This window comes from Jaculus jaculus, chromosome 12 (genome assembly GCF_020740685.1).
Source record: "Jaculus jaculus isolate mJacJac1 chromosome 12, mJacJac1.mat.Y.cur, whole genome shotgun sequence".
Classification (NCBI taxonomy): domain Eukaryota; kingdom Metazoa; phylum Chordata; class Mammalia; order Rodentia; family Dipodidae; genus Jaculus; species Jaculus jaculus.
The window spans coordinates 5,720,581-5,741,903 of NC_059113.1; the positions used below are offsets into that span (position 1 = coordinate 5,720,581).

Consider the following 21,323-nt stretch of genomic DNA (forward strand, 5'->3'; position numbering starts at 1 on the left):
AAGGAAGGGGGCTACTGACATGGTTTAGCGGTAAAGGCGCTTGTCTGCACAGTCTAAAGACCTAGGTTCAATTCCCCAGAACCGACATAAGTCCGGTGCTCATGGTGGCACGTGCCTCTGGAGTTTGTTTGCAGGAGGCCCAGTTGTGTCCATTCTCTCCCTCCCTTTCTCTCTCAAATGAATAGTAGTTTTTTGTTTTTTAAAGTGAGGGAGGGCTGGAGAGAGAGCTTAGCAGTTAAGTCCCTTGCCTGCAAAGCCAAAGAACCAAAGTTCAATTCTCCAGGGCCCACATAAGCCAGATGTACAAGGTGGCGCATGCGTCTGGAGTTCATTTACAGGGACTGGAGGCCCTGGCCCGCCCATTCTGTCTGTCTCTGTCTCTCTCTCAAATACATAAATTAAAAAATATATATTTTTTGCTGCATCCCGAGATCCCGACGTTTGGGATTGCAGAACTGGTGCACCCGCTCTCTTCTTTTACTCTGTTTTTTACCCAATAAAACTTTGCCTTATCAGAAAGTATATACATTAACAAGCGGGGGAGATGAAAGAAGAGTGAGGCCTGACTAAGCAGAGCGCCAGGGAACGGGATGCAGCGGGGGCTCCCTGAGCGGCCACTGGTTCCAGGCCCCCAGGTTCTTGAAGTGGCTCTCCCTCAAAGAAAACCCGGGACGCAGCCATGTGGCTGCAACGGCCCTGCAGACGGACGTATGATACGTACATCACCGGAGACAGCGACAGAGACTGGGCCCAAATAAGATGGGGCGCAGTGAGGCCAAGGCTTCCCGCGGGGTGAAGCGCAGGGTCCCGGGCGGGTTTCCCCAGCCGAGGGGGGCGGGCGGAGCGGTTCCCCGGCCGGCCGCTAGATGGCGGCGGCGCTCTGGATGCATTCCAGGGGACTCGTCACAGAGTGGACAATGCTGGGCACCGGCCCGGCACCCCTTCCCTCCACACGCGCGCGCGCGAGGACTTGGGGCCGGCTGGGACATAAAAGCAACATTCCTAGCTGCTGCTTTTTTTTTTTTTTAATACCCATTACGTCAAAGTCTCGGAAGTGGGGAAGGAGGAACAAAAAGCTATGAGGTCACACCCAAGTAGAGGTTTCTGGTCTCGCTCCTTCCCTTCCCTTTGTCTGGCCGGGTCTTGGCTGCCCCCAGCCTGTCACCGCCCTGGTCTGCCCAGCACAGAGCCGCCTTTGACGGCGCAGTCACAGCTTTACAAACCCTAGGAACGTTCCATGCGGAGATAGGCTAAGTTTTGCGTTTGCCCGGGGAATCGTGACACTGAGAATATCTCCTTTGTGTAAATGAAAGACACCTGAGAAAACGGGAGGAAACATGCTCAGGGAAACGCAGCCATCCACGTCAGCCGTTTCACTCTGCCTGCTAACACCATCTACCACCCCCTTTCTCCTCTCTTTCTTTGTCCCCCCCCCCAACACTTTTGTTTTTGTGAGACAGAGCCCTGAAACTCACTGTATCATCAGGCTGCCCTTGAATTTGGGGCATTCGTCCTGACCCTTCAATGCTAGGCTTACCGGCTTGAGTCAGTCTACCTGGCTTCTTCTGCCCTGTCTGTTCTTCAGGCATGGATCTAGGCACCTGGTCTTTCATTCCTCAGATCTGCTTCTATCTGCAGGTCCCAACCCCTCTCCTGCAGCTCCTCACACCACTACCGCAATGTCAGCCATGCCCCACTGTGCCCACATACACCTCCAGTGCCCACAGGGCTCTCACCCGCACTGTAGCAGCTATTGTAGGCCCGGGCAGGATCAGAAGGCATACTGCGTATACATCGGAATAGAGTCTCTTGTGCTCCCTGGCCTTCCCGAGACACCACCTGGCCCATGGTGAAAGTCACATCATGAAACAGGACCTGGCCGGGGATGGAGGAGATACTGAGGAAATCCAGGATGGCATGGCTCAGTTCTGGGAGACCTCAGGAGCCCTGACACAGGAGTCAGGGAATAAAGGAGGGTCTTTTAAGTTCAATTAGTGGAGGGATCTGGACCTCTCATTATAAGCAGACAGACTTTTGGAGACAAGCAAAGAGCCAGCTTCCAGGCCCTATGGGAGACTTAGGGCTTGTCTGGGGTTACCTGACTATATAGCAGATAAATTCCAGCGTCCCAAACTCGGACAACGTATCCTCGGGCCTCCAGGCCTCTCCCACGCCTAAGAGCTGGTTGCCACATCACCTCTGTCACATCAGAGTCCACTGGAGGTGGGGAGTGTGGCAGGTGGTCAGCTTTTTGTGTGTGTGCTCTCAGATCCATCAGCTTCCCCCCCACCTTTTCATTTCTAAGATTTTCTTGGGTGCGGCTTGCCAGCCCCAAAGTTCCTGGTTTGTGCCCCTCCCCCAAAGCCCTGATTTAAAATGGTGCTCACCCTTGGAGGTGATGTTAATGGGGACAAGGTGCAGGACTGAGTGCTTCTCTGAGGAGAGAAAGAGGAAATGGGAGTATCTGCTTGCCTTTGGTGTCCACCCTCACCCGGCTGTGGTCAGCGGTGCCCACGCTTCACCCTACGGCTCACTCTTCCACTTCGGGGCAAGCACCGCTCTCCTCCTCCGAGATCGCTCCCCGTTCTCCCAGGCTTCGCGGGCAGCAGGCCTCTGCTCAGAGACAGGGTCAGCGCGAGAGTAAGGTGCAAGCATCTTAGACAGCCTTCCTCCCCGGCCCTCCCCAACACCAAGAACTCCCATCTCTTCTGTACCTTTCCCCTGTGCCTTGGGATTATTGGCTGCCCTCCAGGATGTTAGGTACAAGAAAAATTAATCTTTAACAATTTCTTTTCCTAGAACGGCCACTCCCTTGACTTTCTGATCTGGGACCCCTTCTTGCACCCACTTGAGGTTTTGCACACTGGACGGGGCGGAATTGAGAGGTCCTGAGACCCACCGTTCCTTCTTCGCCCACAAATGCCCTTCTCCCCTTACCTGTTCCCGGGGACTCTCGCAGAGAAGCGCTCCCTGCTTCTGGGAAGACCCTCTGCTCCTCTGTAGCCGGCTCACCTCCCTCCTTAGGCTTTGCAGCTCCGTTTGTTGGCTCAGCAATGCAATGGCACAAGCCATGGCCCCCAGGGCTGCCCCCCAACTCAACCAGAGAGCAACTGAGAGTGCCGGCTCTCGGACGGGGCCCCCCATGCTGTCTGGAGATGAGGTTGGCATGAGCTGGGGACCCCGCCAACAGCCGTCACCTCAGGAATGGGTTGGCCAGAAGGGGGCGGGGGCCGGGGGAGGTGGTACAGGCAATGGTGCAGAAGGGAAGAGGGTGTTACGCAAGGGAGAAATAAAAAGGAACTTGAATATTAAAAGGAGGGAGGAAGAAAGCAAGCTAGGGGTACAATCGGTGCTCCTGACACACCACTGTGGAGCTAGTGTTAGCCCAAGACCCTCCGCACCAGCCTCAGGAGCATTTGGTCCCAATCTCTCTAGGAAGGACAGGGCTGCCAATGACACCCAGCAGGAGCGGCCAGCACTCAAGAGCCCAGGGGCGGCCCCAGAGCTGGGGGAGGGAAGGTTGGCTGTAATGGGGCATGGTGCCAGGAGCAGGGATGGGGACAGTCTGCGTAGTACTGAGGGCTGGGGAATGAGAGTGGAAGACCCTCTGGCTCAGGCGAGGGAGAGATCCCTGGGGACGTTTGCTAGGGGGTCACTGAACGTGAAAAAAAAAAGGGGGGGAGCATAGGGGGCCCCATGGGGAGGAGAACCAGGGACAAGAAACTGGCTGAGTGCTGGGGTTAAGGCTGGGCTGGGTGTATTGGAACGAGGCCTGCTCTACTCCCTGTACTGAACTTGGCAATCAGGACTTCCTGTTTCCCAAGAAAAGTTCTTACATAAGGTTCTCTGGACAGAGACACAGAAGGAGCCCTAAGCCCCCAGCCACTGCAGGACTCCTCAAGGGTCCCAGGGAGCCAGGTTCCCAGGTACCCAGCCCTTGGCAGTCTTGCCTACTGGCTCTGAGCTCCCCTTCTGGCCACCTTCCATCCGGGTTCTGAACCCGGGCTGGTGCCAGCACCTGCTGAAGGTCCCGGGCTTCCAAGAGGAAGAACCTCTGCTCCTCCTCGTCAGGGATTCCCCTGCAGGAGGAAGTTCACCTCCTAGGGAAATGAGGCTACTTGGCTGCACTTTGGCAACACCTTTAGCAGAGGACCAGGTGTGCTTCTGCTTGTTTGTTTTGCTTCACAGGGTACCTTTTGTGCTCTGCTCCCCCCCCCCCAGGAGCTTGGAGGCAGTGCGGGTCGCTGCTCCCCAGTGCCTAAACTCCTTCACCCCGGCCCACAGTTACACTGGGACCCAGAGAACAGAGAAGTTGTGATTTATTCTCTTTAATACCCACTTAACATTCTTATCACAAATAATAAAAAATAATATCTGTTTTCAAAATCCACAGGGAATCATCCTGAAAGGAAGGAACTTGTCTTGGGCTCTCACCCCTCACATTCGGGAGCTCATGGTCTAGCCCCAGGCTTCTGGGCTACCTGCCACCAGGTCCAGGCCCTGAGTGCCTGAAGCGCAGCGTCGGCAAACACAGTGTACTGGGGTGTCGGGGCTAGGAAGGCAAGGGATAAGTGGGGGGGTTCTGAGAGCTACTGAGGTGGACGGGGGGGGCATTTTTACGTGGGATAGAAAAACCGTGAGAACAAGCCCCGCCTACCTTTGGAGGAGGGGTAGATCTGGAGCCAGGAGCAGCTTGGAGAGGGGCAGAGGGGTCTGGGTCTTCGGAATGCTGCTTGGGGAAGCTCAGGGTATCTACTGGGAACCCCGGACCCTTCAGTGAACTTGAAAGAGTCCAAAGTACGTGAGGAAGGGGGCAGCCTTGAGATGGGCCTTGGGGAGGGTGCGGATTCGCAGGGAGGACCCTGGCCGCAGGGGCACCAGCCCAGACACCTGGCAGAGTCGCAGCTGCGGCCCAGGAGAACTCGCGGCCGTGGCGGAGAACTCCTCCAGGCAGCGCAAGGCCAGCGCGTCGTCCACCAGCAAGTCGAGCTTCAGGTAGACAGCCTTCCCCTCATCGAAGTGCACCTGGAGTGGAGAGAGCAGGTGGAGGCCAGGCCCTCATTTCAAATTTCCTCAGACACCCGGGCACCCCTCCCCAGCCTGACTCTCCCCAGCCTGGACGCTGCCCCCTTCCTGCTTCCCAAGCCAAGCCCTTCTCCCCTCAGCGACTGCTGTGCCCGTGGAGCCAGGTGGGGTTTACCTGACAGTACAGGTAGTAGAGCCCAGCCCTGGTGACTGTAAATTCCCCCATCTGGCGGTCATAGCGCAGAGGGCTGGAGCTGTTGATTTTGGCCTCCTCCCAGCCACTCACTGTCCCATCCACACCTGAACATGGATATTCAGAGGTAAGACAAAGTCCCCTTGCAAGACTTCTCCACACTCCCCAGGGAGCCTTCGAGTTCACATTTGCGTGGGGCCCTTTCTATCCAAAAGAGGTTTCTACGGCTGCATTGCCGGAGGAGCCAGACCACGAGCCCGCGGTGTAATAGCAGAGGATGGGGTGTGGAGAAATCTAACACTCCTGACCGGAAAGGGTTAGGGAAAACCAGTGTTTGCTTCTGGGGAGAAGACAAGATTGAAGTGGAAGAGCTGCGCGTGCTGGCGCACGCCTTTAATCCCAGCACTCCGGAGGCAGAGGTAGGAGGATCGCCATGAGTTCGAGGCCACCCTGAGACTACAGACTGAATTCCTGGTCAGCCTGGGCTAAATTGAAACCCTACCTTGAAAAAACAAAAATAAAACAAAACAAAACAAACAAACAAACTATACACACACACACACACACACACACGCGCGCGCGCGCGCGCGTACATACTACAACATCTTTTTTATACTAACGTGCATATGTACATTTCTTGAGTCAATGACAGGCACAGACTCATTCTTGGTCATAGTCCATAGTGGCTTATGGGTAACAAATAAAAAATTTTCCAGGCATGGTGGCACACACCTTTAAACCCAGCACTCTGGAGGCAGAGGTAGGAGGATTGCCATGAGTTTGAGGTCACCCTGAGACTACATATCCTGAGCTAGAGTGAGACCCTACCTAAAAAAAAGACAAAAAAACAAAAAACAAAAAAACAAGCAAAAAACCTATGCCAGGGCTGAAGAAATGGCTTAGAAGTCCAGGCCAGCCTGGACTAGAGTGAGACCCTACCTCGAAAAACCACAAACACGCACAAAAAAAAAAAAAAAAGTCCATCAATTGATGAATTTGAATAAACAAATGTGACAAACTCTGTAGTGGACTATTACTGTTCAGCCATGCAGAGTGATAAAGTCCTGGTGCACATCACCATGTGCTTGACCCTTGAGAACATTACATTCAGGGAAAGTCCCAGCTACAAAAGGATCACATGTTGTATGCATTCATACACCAGAAATATCTTGAACAGGGAATCTATAAAGTACAGTATTGGTTGCTTAAGGCTGTAAATCATAGAAATATGAGGTAATAACTAAAGGAAACAAGGCATTTTTTTAGGTAGGGTCATATGTGGTCCAGGCTAGCCTCAAACTGGCTATGTAGTGGAGGATAATCTTAAATTTCTTTCTATTTGATTTTTTATATTTATATGAGAGAGAGAGCAGGAAAGAGGCAGGTTGAGAGAAAGAGAGAATGGGTGAGACAGGGCAGCCAGTCACCGCACATTAACTCCAGACACGTGCGCCACCTTGTGCCTCTGGCATATGTGGGTCCTGGGGAGTCAAACTTGGGTCCTTTGGCTTTGCAGGCAAGTGCCTTAATTGCTAAGCCATCTCTTCAGCCCTATCTTATTTTATTTTTGAGATAGAGTTTTACTCTAGCTCAGGCTGACCTAGAATTCACTAGGTAGTCTCAGGGTGGCCTTGAACTTACCACGATCCTCCTACCTCTGCCTCCAGAGTGCTGGGTTTAAAGGTGTGTGCCTCCACGCCCAGTGCTTGAACTTTATTTTGTAAAAAACAAACAAAAAAATGTTTATTTCAGAGGTAGAGAGAGAAAATGAATGAATGGGTGCACTGGAGCCTCTTGCCACTGCATACTAACTCTACATGCATGTGCCACTTTGTGCATCTGGCTTTATATGAGTACTGGAGAAGCGAACTTGGACCAACAGGCTTATCAAGAAAGAACTTTAAACCTACTTTTTTGGACAATGAAACACTTAGGAGCCATAGATTGTTGCTAGAAAATTTTCAATGCCAGGGATGGGATCAGTGAGTTGTTGGCCACGGAGGTCCCTGATGCCCCCAAAACATTATATGCCATTGCTGAGGCCCTTGGTTTCCCACCAGGCATAGATGGTAAGACCCTATTGCTGAAGACTCCACATACTTGGGCCACAAGGCCACTGAGAAATCCTGCTGGAACTGAGCTGATAACCTCCTCCATGTAGACCAGCTGACAGAAAGCTGGAAGAAGCCATTCTACATGCAGTTCAATGGGAGAAAGAGAAATTACCAGTGAAGATACTCAACAGTGGACACTGCAAGTCTTATAATTGGCCAGCCAAGCCAAATGAGCCAATGGGTGCAATAGTGGCACGTCTATCATGGTGGAAACCAACTGCCCTCTAATTGGACTGGAGGCCCACTCCATGGGAGGGAATACATCCTGATACTGAAAACTTAAAACAGGGGTGGTCATGAGCCCTAGGGGTGTAATGCCTAAGCTATCTGGCTAAATGTATATACTGTGCTCATCAAACTGCCCAGTAAGCACTTCTCTTAATGTTCATACCCTTATATTAATGCTACTCTCACTTTTGGTAGAGAATCTTCTCTTTTCAGATGGCAGTGACCTTGGGATGACTCAGAAGGCCTCATGGTGCTGGAAAGAAGTGACAGGAGTGCTCAGCACTGCAATATCTCTATCACCCTTCTAAGGCTCAGGGTCTATTGTGGAAGAGGTGGTGGAAAGAATGTAAGAGCCAAAGGAAGGGTGGCATTCCTTACAACGTGCTCCCCCCAGACACAAAATGGCCTGGATATCCATGACCTCACAGTGCCTGACACTACCTACGTACTACCATAATAATTGGAGGAAAATACCATGACATCAAAATAAAAGAGAGACTGATTGAGAGGGGGAGGAGATATGATGGAGAATGGAGTTTCAAAGGGGAAAGTGGGGAGAGGGAGGGCATTACCATGGGATTTTTTTTTTATAATCATGGAAATTGTTAACAAAAAAATTTTTTTTAATTATTTATTTATTTGAAAGCGACAGACACAGAGAGAAAAACAGATAGAGGGAGAGAGAGAATGGGCGCGCCAGGGCTTCCAGCCTCTGCAAACGAACTCCAGACGCGTGTGCCCCCTTGTGCATCTGGCTAACGTGGGACCTGGGGAACCGAGCCTTGAACCGGGGTCCTTAGGCTTCGTAGGCAAGCGCTTAACCGCTAAGCCATCTCTCCAGCCCAACAAAAAAATCTTGATAAGAAAAAAATAAAGACCTTTAAGCATTCTTCAGCTCTAATCATCTTTAAAAATATATATTTTATTTTTATTAGAGAGAGAAATGGGCATGTATAGAGAGAATAGGCCTGCCAGGGCCTCTAGACACTGCAAATGAAGTCCACACACATGAGCCACCTTATGCATCTGGCTTATGTGGATCCTAAGGAATTTAACATAGGTCCTTAGGCTTCACAGCAAACACCTAACCGCTAAGCCATGTCTCCAGCCCACCAATAATCTTGAATTTCTGATCCTCTGCCTCCACCTTCAGAGTGACAGAATTACAGGCATGTACCGCCACACCTGGTTTATGTGGTGCTATGGATCAAACCCAGGGCTTTATGAATGTCAGGTAAGCACTTTACCAACTGAGCTACACCTCCAGCCTAGTGCCTCTTGTGTGTGTGTGTGTGTGTGTGTGTGTGTGTGTGTGTTGGTTTTTTGAAGTAGGGTCTCACTCTGGCCCAGGCTGACCTTGAATTCACTATTCAGTCTCAGGGTGGCCTCGAACTCAAGGCAATCTCCCTACCTGTGCCTCTCGAGTGCTGGGATTAAGGGCATGTGCCACCATGCCCAGCTTTTTTTTTTGAAGTAGGTCCTCACTATGCCCAGGCTGACTTGGAATTCACTATGTAGTTATGTAGTTACAAGCTAACCTTGAACTCACAAAGATACCATTCCTCTGCCTTCCAGGTGCTGGTGTTAAGAGCATGAGCCATCACACCCAGCCATAGTGCCTTTTATTTTTAAATTTAATTTAATTTAACTTAACAGAAAGAGAGAGAGAGAGGCAGAGAGAAAGAGAGAAAGAGATTGGGCACACCAAGGCCTCTAGCCACTGCAAGTGAACTCCAGACACATGCACCACCTAGTGCATCTGGCTTTATGTGGTGACTGGGGAATCAAACCTGGATCCTTAGGTTTTTCAGGCAAGCACCTTAACCACTAAGCCATCTCTACAGCCCCATCATGCCTCTTTGTAAGGTGAAGCAAATATCCTAAAATTGCTATGGTGGTTGATGGTTGCATTGTTCTGTGAATAGACTAAAAACCATTAAGTTGTACGCTTGTGTATCAAATGATTACTCTTTTGGGGGTTTAAATTTATTTTGCATGTGTGTGTGTGGTACGTGTGGCGTGCCGTGTGTACACGTGTGTACAGATACATGTGTCCTAGATGCGCATGTGTAGAGGCCTGAGGAGAGCATCAGGTGTCCCTCTCTATCACCCATCCACTTGTTTCCTTGAGATGGCCCCTCACTGAATCCAGAGCTGTCATTTTTTTTTTTTTTTTTTTTTTTTTTTTGGTTTTTCGAGTTAGGGTCTCACTCTGGTCCAGGCTGACCTGGAATTCACTTTGTCATCTCAGGGTGGCCTTGAATTCATGGTGATCCTCCTACCTCTGCCTCCCGAGTGCTGGGATTAAAGGCGTGCGCCACCACGCCCGGCAGAGCTGTCATTTTTTGTGTCACACCAGCTGACCAGCAAGCTCTAGCCATTCTTCAGTCTGCTTCTGTAGGACGCGGGTGCTGGGGAAATTAACTCAAGGGGAAGACCTTCTGTCTTTTGGGGCCATCCAGTTCAAAACATCAAGCCTGGGCTGGAGAGATGGCTTAGCCGTTAAGGCGCTTGCCCATGAAGTCTAAGAATGCATGTTTGAAACTCCAGGTCCCACGTAGCCAGATGCAGTGATGCAAGCATGCAATGTTGCACATGCACACAAGGGGGCGCACGCATCTGGAGTTCATTCAGGCTCGGACTTGCACTTCTCTCTCAAAAATAAAATATTAGGGCTGGAGAGATGGCTTAGCGGTTAAGTGCTTGCCTGTCATGTCATAAGGACTCTGGTTCGAGGCTCGATTCCCCAGGACCCACGTTAGCCAGATGCACAAGGGGTGCGGTGCATGCATCTGGAGTTCCTATCTATCTATCTGCCTCTTTCTCTCTCTGTCTGTTGCTCTCAAATAAATAAATAAATAACAAAAAAATTTAAAAAATAAAATATTAAGGATTGGAGAGATGGAGTAGCAGTTAAGGCATTTGCCTGCAAAGCCAAAGGACCCTGGTTTGACTCTCCAGGACCCACGTTAGCCAGATGCACAAGGGGGCACACGCGTCTGGAGTTCGTTTGCAGTGGCTGGAGGCCCTGGCATGCCCATTCTCTCTCTCTGTCTCTCTCCCTCTTTCTCTGTCAAATAAATAAATATAAAATATTTTTTAAATATAAAATATTTTTAAAATGACATCAAGCCCAGCCAGACGTGGTGGCCCACTCCTTTAATCCAGCACTCCGGAGGCAAAGGTAGGAGGATCGCATGAGGTTTAGCTCACCTTGAGACTACACAGTGAATTCCAGGTCAGCCTGGGCTAAAGTGAAAACGTACCTCGAAGAAAAAAAGAAAGAAAGAAGGAAAGGAAAAAAAAACATCAAGCCCCAAAAGAGCAGGGCGTGATAGCAAGCACACACCTTTAGCTCCAGTAGTCAGGAAGCAGAAGTAGGAGGATCACTGTGAGTGTGAGGCCAGTCTGGAGTTCTAGGTCAGCAGAGAGAGAGAGAGAGAGAGAGAGAGAGAGAGGGAGGGAGGGAGGGGGGAGGATGGGTGTGTCAGGGTCTCCAGCCCTACAAAGGAACTCCAGGTGCATGCACCCTTTGTGCAGCTGGCTTTACCTGGGTGCTGGGGAATCGACCCTAGGTCATTAGGCTTTGAAGGCAGTTAACCACTGGGCCATCTCACCAGCTTCCCTTCCAGGCTCTGTTCTTGTCACTTGTTTTGTTTTTATTGTTTTGTTATTTGAAGGCAGGGCCTCTGTCTCCCTGGCTGCTTAGTACTTACCCAGGCTGACCTCAAGCTTATGATCCTCCTGCCTCAGCCTCCCAAGTGCTAGATTCGGGATTACAGGTATGCACTACTCTGCCTAGTTACATCCCTTGTCACTTTACCAAACAATAACTTTCTGGACTGTGACGGATGACTCAGTGGCGAAGTATTTACCTAACATGTGTAAGTAACTGGGTTTGAGCCGCAGCACAAAAAAAAAAAAAAAAGTAACTTTCACTGGACACTTTCATCCCAACCTAGGAGTACGCCCTGTGCCTTGGGAGTCCAGATGTGCCTCTCCAGCCTGACATTTCCACACTGACATTGGAGTAGCAATGGGCACCTCAAGCCTATCTTGACCCAAGCTGAGCTGACTTCCTTCACCCCAAAGGGTGAAGACTTCACAGTTTGTATCCCACATTTGGCTCACCGTTCCATCAGCTTCCCTCTCGTGCACTGCACCAACTTTGCTCACTGACCACAAGTTCTTATCTCTTCTGCCTCCTAAATAGCTCTGTCCTGCTTCCCTCCTTCCCTTGTCCATCTGGCAGGGGACGCTGTTAGGCCTCCTCACCGGAATCTCTCCACTCTTGCCTCTTTCAGTTTAGTCCCTAAAACCACAGATGACAAATTCCGAACCTCCGCTGGAGGCTGCTCTCCTTAAATGACCTCTGATGGGTCATCTAAGAATAACTCCCAGATCCTCCTGTGGCCCTCCTTGTGTCTTCTGCCGCCTTAGGCTGCACCCTCTTGCACTTTTGTTTTGTTTTGTTTTTGTTTTTGGAGGTAGGGTCTCACTCTAGCCCAGGCTGACCTGATCTGGAATTCACTCTGTAGTCTCAGGGTGGCCTCAAACTCATGGTGATCCTCCTACCTCTGCATCCCGAGTGCTGAGATTAAAGGCCTGTGCCACCATGCCCGGCTTCTTCTAGCACTTTCTGTTTCAGCCGTGCTGAGCTTCACGAAGTTTTCAGCCTCATCAGACTCTTAGCAAACTTGATTTTCAAACCGTGGGGACTTTACCTGCATCCCCCAGGCAACCTGGCTACCCACATGCCAGCTTCAAGGCCCAGTGAGGTTTGCTGCCACTGCCACAGGAAGGAGTCCCTGACTCCACTGCACAGCGTTTGTCTTCCTGCGTGGAGCCATATATTTTGGGCTACTTTGTTACCATTCTTGCCTTCTGGCACTGTAATTATACATTCATATACTGTCTGCTTTTCCTCTGCAGTGATTTCTTAGGCACATGTCTAAGTGTGACTCCCCACGGGCACTGAGTCTAGCCCCTGGCAAACAGCAAGTTCTTGATACATGCATGTTGGAACTTACATGCATGGGGAACCGCACAAGCAAGTGATCTCAACGAGGAGGAGAGACCTGCGCTGGCCTTGAAAAGCAGGGAAGGCTGAGCATGCTAGCCCATGCCTTTGATTCCAACACCCAGGACGCAAATGTAGGAGGATGGCTGTGAGTTCGAGGCCAGCCTGAGACTACGTAGTGAATTCCAGGTCAACATCAGCTAGAGGGAGACCCTACCTAAAAAGGAAAGAAAGAAAGAAGGAAAAGAAAGAGCATCTCAGCAGAACCAGGTTACACCAAGGCTGTTGTGGCCAAATGGTGTGGGGTGTCTGGGGCTGTGTACAGTGCCTGGGGCTACTCATCCTGCTCCCACAAACCTCAAATGGACACCCACACTGCCTGCCAACTCGCTTGCTCCCATCAAGCTGGGTTTTGTTCCATGTCCCCTCAGACGGCCCTCGCTCTGCATCATCCTGGAGGACCTGGATGTCCTCAGATCACCAAATCCACAAAGTCACTTCTCCTCACATGCTTCCCTTGATACCTTCATGAAGGGAAATGTGTCCACTCTTCCTGTGGTAGTCACCCCTTCACCTTCCTGGACATTGACCTAAGGGGATCTCCGTCCCTACCCCAGCAAGCTTGCCTCTCATGTTGACCATGAGCAGCACGCTAGCACGACCTAGTTGACTTCGAACCTTGCTTCTACCACTGACCTGGGGCACACTGCATGACCTCTGTCAATTAAATGGAAGTAACCATGCTGGGTGTGGTGGCGCACGCCTTTAATCCCAGCACTCAGGAGGCAGAGGTAGGAGGACTGCCATGAGTTCGAGGCCACCCTGAGACTACATAGTGAATTCCAGGTCAGCCTGGGCTAGAGAGAAATCCTACCTTGAAAAACCAAAATAAAATAAAAAAATAAATCAGGACTGAAGAGATGGCTTAGCGGTTGAGTGATTGCCTGTGAAGCCTAAGGACCCTGGTTCAAGGCTCTATTCCACAGGCCCCACATAACACAGATGCCCAAGGTGGCACATGCATCTGGAGTTTGCAGTGGCTGGAGGCCCTGGCATGCTCATTCTCTCTCTACCTATCTGCCTCTTTCTCTCTCTATTGCTCTCAAATAAATAAATAAAAAATAAACAAAAAATATATTAAAAAAATAATAAATCAATGGAACTAACCAGAATGTCTTCTTGTTAGGGCAATTTGGATTAGGTAAGAGCAAACACAAGTGTCATTCCCAGTTCCTACTCCCAAACAGCACTCACTGTGTCCTCTAACTGGACTGGAGCCCACTCCATGGGAGGGAATACATTCCTGATACTGAAAACTTAAAACAGGGGTTAGTCATGAGCCCTAGGGGTGTAACGTCTGCTGCTGTCTGGCTAAATGTATATACTATGCTCATCAAACTGCCCAGTAAGCACTTCTCTTAATGTTCATACCCTTATATTAATGCTACTCTCACTTTTGGTAGAGAATCTTCTCTTTTCAGATGGCAGTGAGTTTGGGATGACTCAGAAGGCCTCATGGTGCTGGAAAGAAGTGACAGGAGTGGTCAGTACTGTAATATCTCTATCAGACCTTCCAAGGCTCAGGATCTATTGTGGAAGAGGTGGTGGAAAGAATGTAACAGCCAAAGGAAGGGTGGGATTCCTTACAACGTGCTCCCCCAGACACAAAATGGCCTGGATATCCATGACCTCACAGTGCCCGACACTACCTACACAAGACCATCATAAGAGGAGGAAAAGATCGTGACATCAAAATAAAAGAGAGACTGGTTGAGAGGGGCGGGGATATGATAGAGAATGGAGTTTCAAAGGGGAAAGTGGAAGAGGGAGGGTATTACCTTGGGATATTTTTTATAATCATGGAAGTTGTTAGTAAAAATTTGAAGGGAAAAAAAGCATTCACTGATGGTTAGCTAAAATGAGTTAATCTTGGTAAAAGGACTAATCTCCTCCATTCACATCCCTCTCCATCTGCTGACCCATTTCTTTGTTTCTTGTAACAGAAACTTCTTTTTTTTTTTTTTTTTGAGGCAAGCCCAACAGACTGGCCTTTCTTTTATGCGAGAGAGAGAGAGAGAGAGGAGAGAGAGGGAGAGAGAGAGGGAGAGAGAGAGAGAGAGAGGGAGAGAGAATTGGCATGCCAGGGCCTCCAGCCACTGTAATAGAACTCCAGATTCGTGCACCAGCCTGTGTGCATGTGTGACCTTGTGCACGTACGTCACCTTGTGTGTCTGGCTTTTGCGAAATCTAGAGGGTTGAACCTGGGTCGTTAGGCTTCACAGGCAAGTACCTTAGCTGCTAAACCATCTCTCCAGGCCTTGTCACAGAGAGAGACTTTTAAAAACGGATGTCCGTGATTCTAGTTAGTTCCCATTTTCTTCTCCCTTGGTCCCTGTTGGCCTTGATTTTACCACCACCCCTGGAACAGTCACATCTGCCTCAGCCCATGTGACCTCTCAGCTGCTCGCACGCAGACAGCCACATCCTCCTGCCTGACCGGCATCTCTTCTCACACTACCCTTCCTGGTGGGGTTCCTCCTTTCCGAGTTTTGGTCTCCTTGGCCAGCGTCGCCTTCTGCCATAGGCTTCATTCTTGGGGTCTTTCTTTCCCATGGCGTCTCATCCCATCCTGTGGTGTTTCTCTTATTTTATTATTTTAGGTAGGGTCTCACGGTAGCCCAGACTAGCCTGAAACTCACTCTGTAGCATCAGGCCTCAAACTTACAGCAATCTTCCTACCTCAGCCTCCTGAGTTCTGGGACCAAGAGGCCCATCATACCTGGCCTATCTTGTAGCTTTTTAATTTTTTTTTTTTTTTCTGTTTGTTTTTGGTCTTTCAAGGTAGGGTTTCACTCTATCCCAGGCTGATCTGGAATTCACTATGTCATCTCAGGCTGGCCTTAAACTCACCTTGATCCTCTTACCTTTGCCTCCCAAGCGCTCTATCTTGTAGTTTTAAGTAATATCCACATGACCAAGACTTCTGACTTTGTAGTCTTCACCTAGCCTAGCCCAGGCTAATCCAGCCATTCACTGGTGAAATTCAGTTTACTGTCATTTTATCCACTTCTTCGTTATTAGATATCTCAAAGTTAATTAACAACTTACAACCCATTTCTTCTGTAGTCAAACCAGTCTTAGGAAATGGTACCCTCATTTTCTGAGATATCCGAGTTAAAAAGCCAGAAACCAAAAGGCCGAGTGTGGGCTGGGGATGTAGCTCAGTTAGGAATGTGCTTGTCTAGTGTGCATGAAGTCTTGGGCTGGCTCCCCAGCACTGCTTCAACCAGTCATAGTGGCTCATGCCTGTGACCCCAGCATTCAGGGTATAGAGGCAAGAGGATCAAAAACACAAGGTCAATGGGCCAGAGAGATTGCTCAGTGGTTAAGGCACCTGCCTGCGCAGCCCAAGAACTCCTGTTTGAATCTTCAGGTCACCCGTGAGACAGACACACAGCACACAGTGGTGCAAGTGTGCGATGTTGCACATGGGCACAAGGGGCACACGCACCTGGAGTTCTTTTGCAGTGCCTGAAGGCCTTGCTGTGCCCCTTCCCTCTCTCCTCTTTCTCTCTCTCCCCCTTTTTCTCTCAAAACAAACAAATAAATAAATAAATAAGTTCAGGGCCAGGTGTGATAGTGCATTCCTTTGATCCCAGCATTTGGGAAGCTGAGGTAGGAGGATCACCATGAGTTTGAGGCCACCCTAAGACTACATAGTAAATTCCAGGTCAGCCTGGGCTAGAGCAAGACCCTACTTCAAAACAAACAAACAAAATACACACACACACACACACACACACACACACACACACACACACACACGATTAAGGCCAGCCTGGGGCTTCCGAGTGAGTTCCAGGTCAGCCTGGGCTACAGTGAGATCCTATCTCAACACCCTCCCCCCTCAAAAAAAATTACAGGATCATCATCCTTGGCTACATATCCAGTTCAAGATATTATCTCAAAGAGAGAGAGAGAGAGAAAGTGAGGTGTATTGGAACAAAGCCGATAGTCCAGGCTTCTAAGGAAGCTAAGGCAAGGGGCTCATGTGAGCCCAGGAGTCTGAGACCAGCCTAAGTGATGTATGTAGCAAGAACCTACATAAAAAACAAACAAATAGGGCTGGAAGGAAGGCTTAGAGGTTAAAGCATTTGCCTGCAAAGCCAAAGGATCCAGGTTTTCCCCAGAACCCAAGTAAACCAGATGCACAAGGGAGTACACACATCTGGAGTTTGTTTGCAGTGGCTGGAGGCCCTGGCATGCTCATTCATTCTCTCTCTCTCTCTCTCCTTCTTTCTCTGTCAAATAAATAAAAATAAAATATTTAAAATTAAAAAAAAGCTGGGTGTGGTGGCACAGGCCTTTAATCCCAGCCCTTGGAAAGCAGAGGTAGGAGGATCACCATGAGTTCAAGGCCAGTCTGAGACTACATAGTGAATTCCAGGTCTGCCTGGGCCAGAGTGAGACTGTACCTCAAAAAACAAAACAAAAAATAATACTAATAAGGTAGATGTCAATTTATAATTCCTCCCTTTATCAGTCTTTTCATCCACCTCACAAGCAAGCACTATATCTTTTTTTTTTCAAGGTAGGGTCACCCTCTAGCCCAGGCTAACCTGGAATTCACTATGCAGTCTCAGGCTGGCCTTGAACTAGCGGTGACCCTACTTCCTCTGCCTCCCCAGTGCTGGGATTAAAGGCGTGCGCCACCACACCCGGATATTTATGCTGGGACTCAAGGTGTGCAGCTGAGCCCTATCTTTAAGTCACATGTTGAATCCAACTACTTCTTGCCTTTTCTAGTGTGAAAGGCCCTGACAGAGCCACTGTGGCCTCCAAGCCTTCACAATGGAGGGACATCCCCAGTGGGGAGTACGGAAGAGGCACACAGGGACGTCAGTCCCACATGCGTTTGCCAGGAGGTGAGGTTGACAGCAGACCATGACCAGCAGAGAAATGGTGGGATAGTGAGCGATAGACTCAGGGTGGCTTAGTTTGATACCATAAGCAGATCAGATCGGAGGTGTGGAGAGGTTGAGGCACGGAGATGGGGACAGACCTGGGTTTGGGGTTCTCAGGTTGTGTGTGGGGGTGTATGGGGGAGAAGGAGGGAAGATGGGCAGAGACTGGAAACATTTTGAGGAACAATGATCATTGAGGGGAAAGTCATGGAATACGAAGGAGAGGAAAAGGAAGGAATCGTATATGCTGCTTGGAGAAGACCATGGGCGAAAGAATGGTGGGGCCACTTTCGGGGGGAGGGAAGCTGGCTTGGGTTGTGGGGAGCACAAAGGTCTTCCTAATGCCACACGCCTGTGTCACAGAGAGACCCTTCTGAACTTCCTAGGTTGGGAGGCAGAGAATGTGTTGGGAAATCAAAGGGGTGGGGGTCCCCTTTCCCAGGAGACCAGTTCTGTGGAAGGTCAGGGGAGATCTCAGAGGTGGGGATGAGGCCTCACCCGCCTGCGCGCCATCCTGTCCTGGCCGTGGATGAACTGTAAGACACAGGGAGTTGGTAAGACTCCCCTCCCTGGCCCTTGTGCCACTCCTCCCCGGCATGCTCGCCCATCACTCACCTTCGTAATGGGCCGCAATGGCTCTGCGGGCCCGTGGTTTCCGGCCTTTAGGGGCTGGGAATAAAGGAGAGATGAGGATAAGCAGAGCAGAACCCCCCGAGGGGCCCAGGAGCCAGCCTCAGCCCCTCTCCTCCCGGAACCCTGGCAGCCTCAGTCTTACCCAGACTTCTGGCTTCAGTTCTTCCAGCAAACCTGGGCATACAGGCGTTGATTCATAAGCGGTTTTTCTTACCGGGTCCCAGGCCTTGGCTTCTCTCACCTTGTCTATATTTTGTTGTTGTCATTTGTTTTCCAAGGTAGGGTCTCACTCTATCCCAGACTGACCTGGGATTCACTATGTACTCTCAGGGTGGCCTTGAACTCATGATGATCCTCATGCCTCTGCCTCCCGAATGATGAGATTAAAGACGTGTGCCACCACACCACACCTGACTCTACCTTGTTTTTTTTATTTCATTTTATTTTTATTTATTTGAGAAAGAGAAAGAGGGAGAGAGAGAGAGAATGGGCACACCAGGGCCTCCAGCCACTGCAAATGAACTCCAGGTCTATGTGCCACCTTGTGCATCTGGCTTACATGTGTCCTGGGGAGTCGAACCTGGGTCCTTTAGCTTTGCAGGCAAGCACCTTAACTGCTAAGCCATCTCTCCAGCCCTACCTTGTCTTTTCAATATATATATTATTACTGCAATATCTCTAATCACACCTTCCAAGGCTCAGGGTCCATTGAGGAAGAGGTGGCGGAAAGAAGGTAAGAGCCAAAGGAAGGGTAGGACTCCTTACAACATGCTCCTCCAGACACAAAATGGCCTGGATATCCATGACCTCACAGCACCTGACACTACCTACATAAGACCATCATAAGAGGAGGAAAAGATCATGACATCAATAAAAAGAGAGACTGAGAGGGGGAGGGGATATAATGGAGAGTGGAGTTTCAAAGGGGAAAATAGGGGGAGGGAGGACATTACCATGGGATATTTTTTACAATCATGGAAGTTGTTAATTTATATATATATTTGAGAGAGAGAGAGAGGGAACAGAGAGAATGGGTGCATCAGGGCTTCTAGCCACTGCAAACAAACTCCAGACACATGCATCACCTTGTGCATCTGGCTTTACATGGGTACTGAGGAATTGAACCTAGGTCTTTAGGCTTTGCAGGCAAGTGCCTTGACCACTGAGCCATCTCTCCAGTCCCTTGCCTTGTGTTTATAAAGACTCCAGAGTTTTGTAACTCCTGGCTACTGGGGTTATGACCCATGGAAACAAGCCCATATGACAACAGGAACTTCAGAAAGTAAAGCTGAAATTCTCAGGTTCCAGTCTCCACTAGTTGGCTGCTCTGAACCTCTCCCTACCTCAGTTTCTCTGTGAGAATAGTAGTTATTGCTCTGCTCAATTCATAGACTTTATTATTATTTTTATTTTTAGACAGAGCAAGAGAAACAGAGAGTGGAAAATAGAGAGAATTGGCATGCCAGGGCTTCAGCCACTGCGATCAAACTCCAGACGCCTGTGCCACCTAGTGGGCATGTGCGACCTTGTGCTTGCCTCGCCTACCTGTGTCTGGCTAACAAGAGATGTGGAAAGAGATGGAACCTGGGTCCTGAGGCTTCACAGGCAAGCCCTTAACTGCTAAGCCATGTCCCCAGCCCAATTCATGGACTTTCTGATGAACAGAAGCAGTAAAAAGTCCAGAAGCTACCACAGGCTGGCAACTGCGGGTCCTGAGGTTGGGAAGGAGGAGGGATGGATGCTCACCACTTCTGCGAGGCCGAACTAGTCGTTCCAGTAAAGGGACCACATTCTGACCGTCCTCTGTCTGAGGGTTCAGTTCCTAGGGGAATTAAGGGCATGGCTAAACAGGCCCTCCTGGGACTGCCCACAGGGCCTGTCCGAGGAGCCATAAGCCAGCAGAGACACACAAGTCTTAGGGATCCATCAGACCTGGTGGTCGAGACGGGTCCACCCCTTTCTGGAGACGAGCCAAACTTTATGCCCCCCATTCACGGCCCACACATACTCTTCAGGTATAACCCACACGCACACACGCACGCACGCACGCACGCACCACTGTTATGCACAGGTGCACACATCCTGAACACAACGTCATCGTCTCTGGTGGCAGGCTGAAATGTCTCAGTCCCTTTCCACCCACAGCCAATCAGCACGCCCCTCTCAGGTGGCACAACTTTACCCTTACACGCAGATCACCCTCTCTCACACACAGACATGCCCACGCTCGCCGGTGCGCCCGTCTTCACTCGCAGAGACCCATCGGCGCCTGCCAGTCTTGGTGCGCACGCCCCACACGCAGCTGTCACAGCCCGCACACACACACACACCGCAGGGCAGCGCTCGGGCACACTTCCCACGACTGAATCCTGCACACACACTGTCCACACCTACTCACCAGGGGCTCCTGGTCGTCCTCTGCCGCCAGCTCCCCCTGGGAAGGCTCCTGCTGGGAAGGAGGCAGCGTCACCCTGGCCTCCTGCAGCTGACATGTCACCCTCAACCCATCCCCTGGCCTTTTGCCCACCCGGCCCCCATCTGCGCTTCTCCGCTCTGCACTCCTAACGTGCCCGAGAGGGGCGTGCTGCGGGCCTCACCTGGGCAGACAGCGATGCCCCGCTCCCCAAGCTGACCACGGCCAGCAGGAGGCCAAGGCAGGCCAGCGCCAGGCCCAGGCTCAGCACGAGCGGGGCCAGCAGGGCGGTGCCCGGCTCCCCCCGGCGCCCCCTCCGCCTCTGGCTCCGACGGGCGGCCATGGGGGCGGGGGGCTGTGCCTGCCTCACCGCCCCCCCATCCCGGGACCTGGGGGATCGGGGGAGGGGGAGCCGGTGGGCGGATCGGGCCCGGGAGAGGGAGGGGCCGGGGAGACGGGCGCGAGCGGGGTGCGGTGGGGGGAGGACCGGGGAGGACAGGAAGCCGGACACTGTGTGCGATTCAACTCCAGCCCCTGCCCGGCGAGCGTGCGCCCCGGAGCGGGCACCATCGGCCCGCGGTGGCACCCCAGCCCCAGGCCGGCGGCCAGGAGCGCGGGCAGGGCTGGACCGACACCCACCCGGGCCTGCGTGCAGAGGGATGCGGCCGGGGTTCCAGCCCCGACCCGACCCGAGGAGCTGCCCACTGCAACGGGCGGCTGGAGCCGGCTCGCT

General features: G+C 51.0%; 2 protein-coding genes across 4 annotated transcripts; both read right to left on the minus strand.

Moving 5' to 3' along the window:
* Positions 1-1,040: 1,040 nt before the first annotated feature.
* Positions 1,041-4,207, minus strand: LOC105943590 (TNF superfamily member 13). Of its 2 annotated transcripts, none has more exons than XM_045131698.1 (6): positions 2,938-4,207; positions 2,535-2,613; positions 2,388-2,435; positions 2,099-2,217; positions 1,737-1,839; positions 1,041-1,317 (listed from the first exon to the last, which is right to left on the minus strand). In XM_045131698.1, exons 1-6 carry the CDS (start codon positions 3,166-3,168, stop codon positions 1,208-1,210), a joined length of 690 nt encoding a protein of 229 aa, XP_044987633.1. In that variant the 5' UTR covers positions 3,169-4,207; the 3' UTR covers positions 1,041-1,207. The 2 variants fall into 2 exon arrangements, with proteins under 2 accessions (XP_044987633.1, XP_012806831.1); XM_012951377.2 differs by having other exon boundaries at positions 1,737-1,875.
* Positions 4,208-4,302: 95 nt separating this feature from the next.
* Tnfsf12 (TNF superfamily member 12) lies at positions 4,303-20,968 on the minus strand. 2 transcript variants are annotated; one of them, XM_012951376.2, is made up of 7 exons: positions 20,775-20,968; positions 20,576-20,623; positions 19,924-19,999; positions 18,160-18,213; positions 18,043-18,078; positions 5,201-5,325; positions 4,303-5,025 (listed from the first exon to the last, which is right to left on the minus strand). In XM_012951376.2, the coding sequence occupies exons 1-7, from the start codon at positions 20,931-20,933 to the stop codon at positions 4,774-4,776; spliced, it is 750 nt and encodes a 249-aa protein (XP_012806830.1). In that variant the 5' UTR covers positions 20,934-20,968; the 3' UTR covers positions 4,303-4,773. The 2 variants fall into 2 exon arrangements, with proteins under 2 accessions (XP_012806830.1, XP_044987635.1); XM_045131700.1 differs by having other exon boundaries at positions 20,576-20,626.
* Between the last annotated feature and the right edge of the window lie 355 nt (positions 20,969-21,323).

Bases quoted from the DNA above. Each gene is read 5' to 3' on its own strand.
- LOC105943590 (XM_012951377.2), bottom strand. From the start codon at position 3,168: ATGCCAACCTCATCTCCAGACAGCATGGGGGGCCCCGTCCGAGAGCCG. The intron at 2,614-2,937 runs GTAAGGGGAGAA...GTCTCTGAGCAG, and splicing joins GCGAGAGTCCCCGGGAACAG to AGGCCTGCTGCCCGCGAAGC. The intron at 1,318-1,736 runs GTGAGAGCCCTG...CCGTTTTCTCAG, and splicing joins CAATAGCTGCTACAGTGCGG to GTGTCTTTCATTTACACAAA.
- Tnfsf12 (XM_045131700.1), bottom strand. From the start codon at position 20,933: ATGGCCGCCCGTCGGAGCCAGAGGCGGAGGGGGCGCCGGGGGGAGCCG. The intron at 18,079-18,159 runs GTGAGTGATGGG...TGTGTCTTACAG, and splicing joins CATTGCGGCCCATTACGAAG to TTCATCCACGGCCAGGACAG. The intron at 5,326-18,042 runs GTGAGGCCTCAT...ATCCATGTTCAG, and splicing joins ACAGGATGGCGCGCAGGCGG to GTGTGGATGGGACAGTGAGT.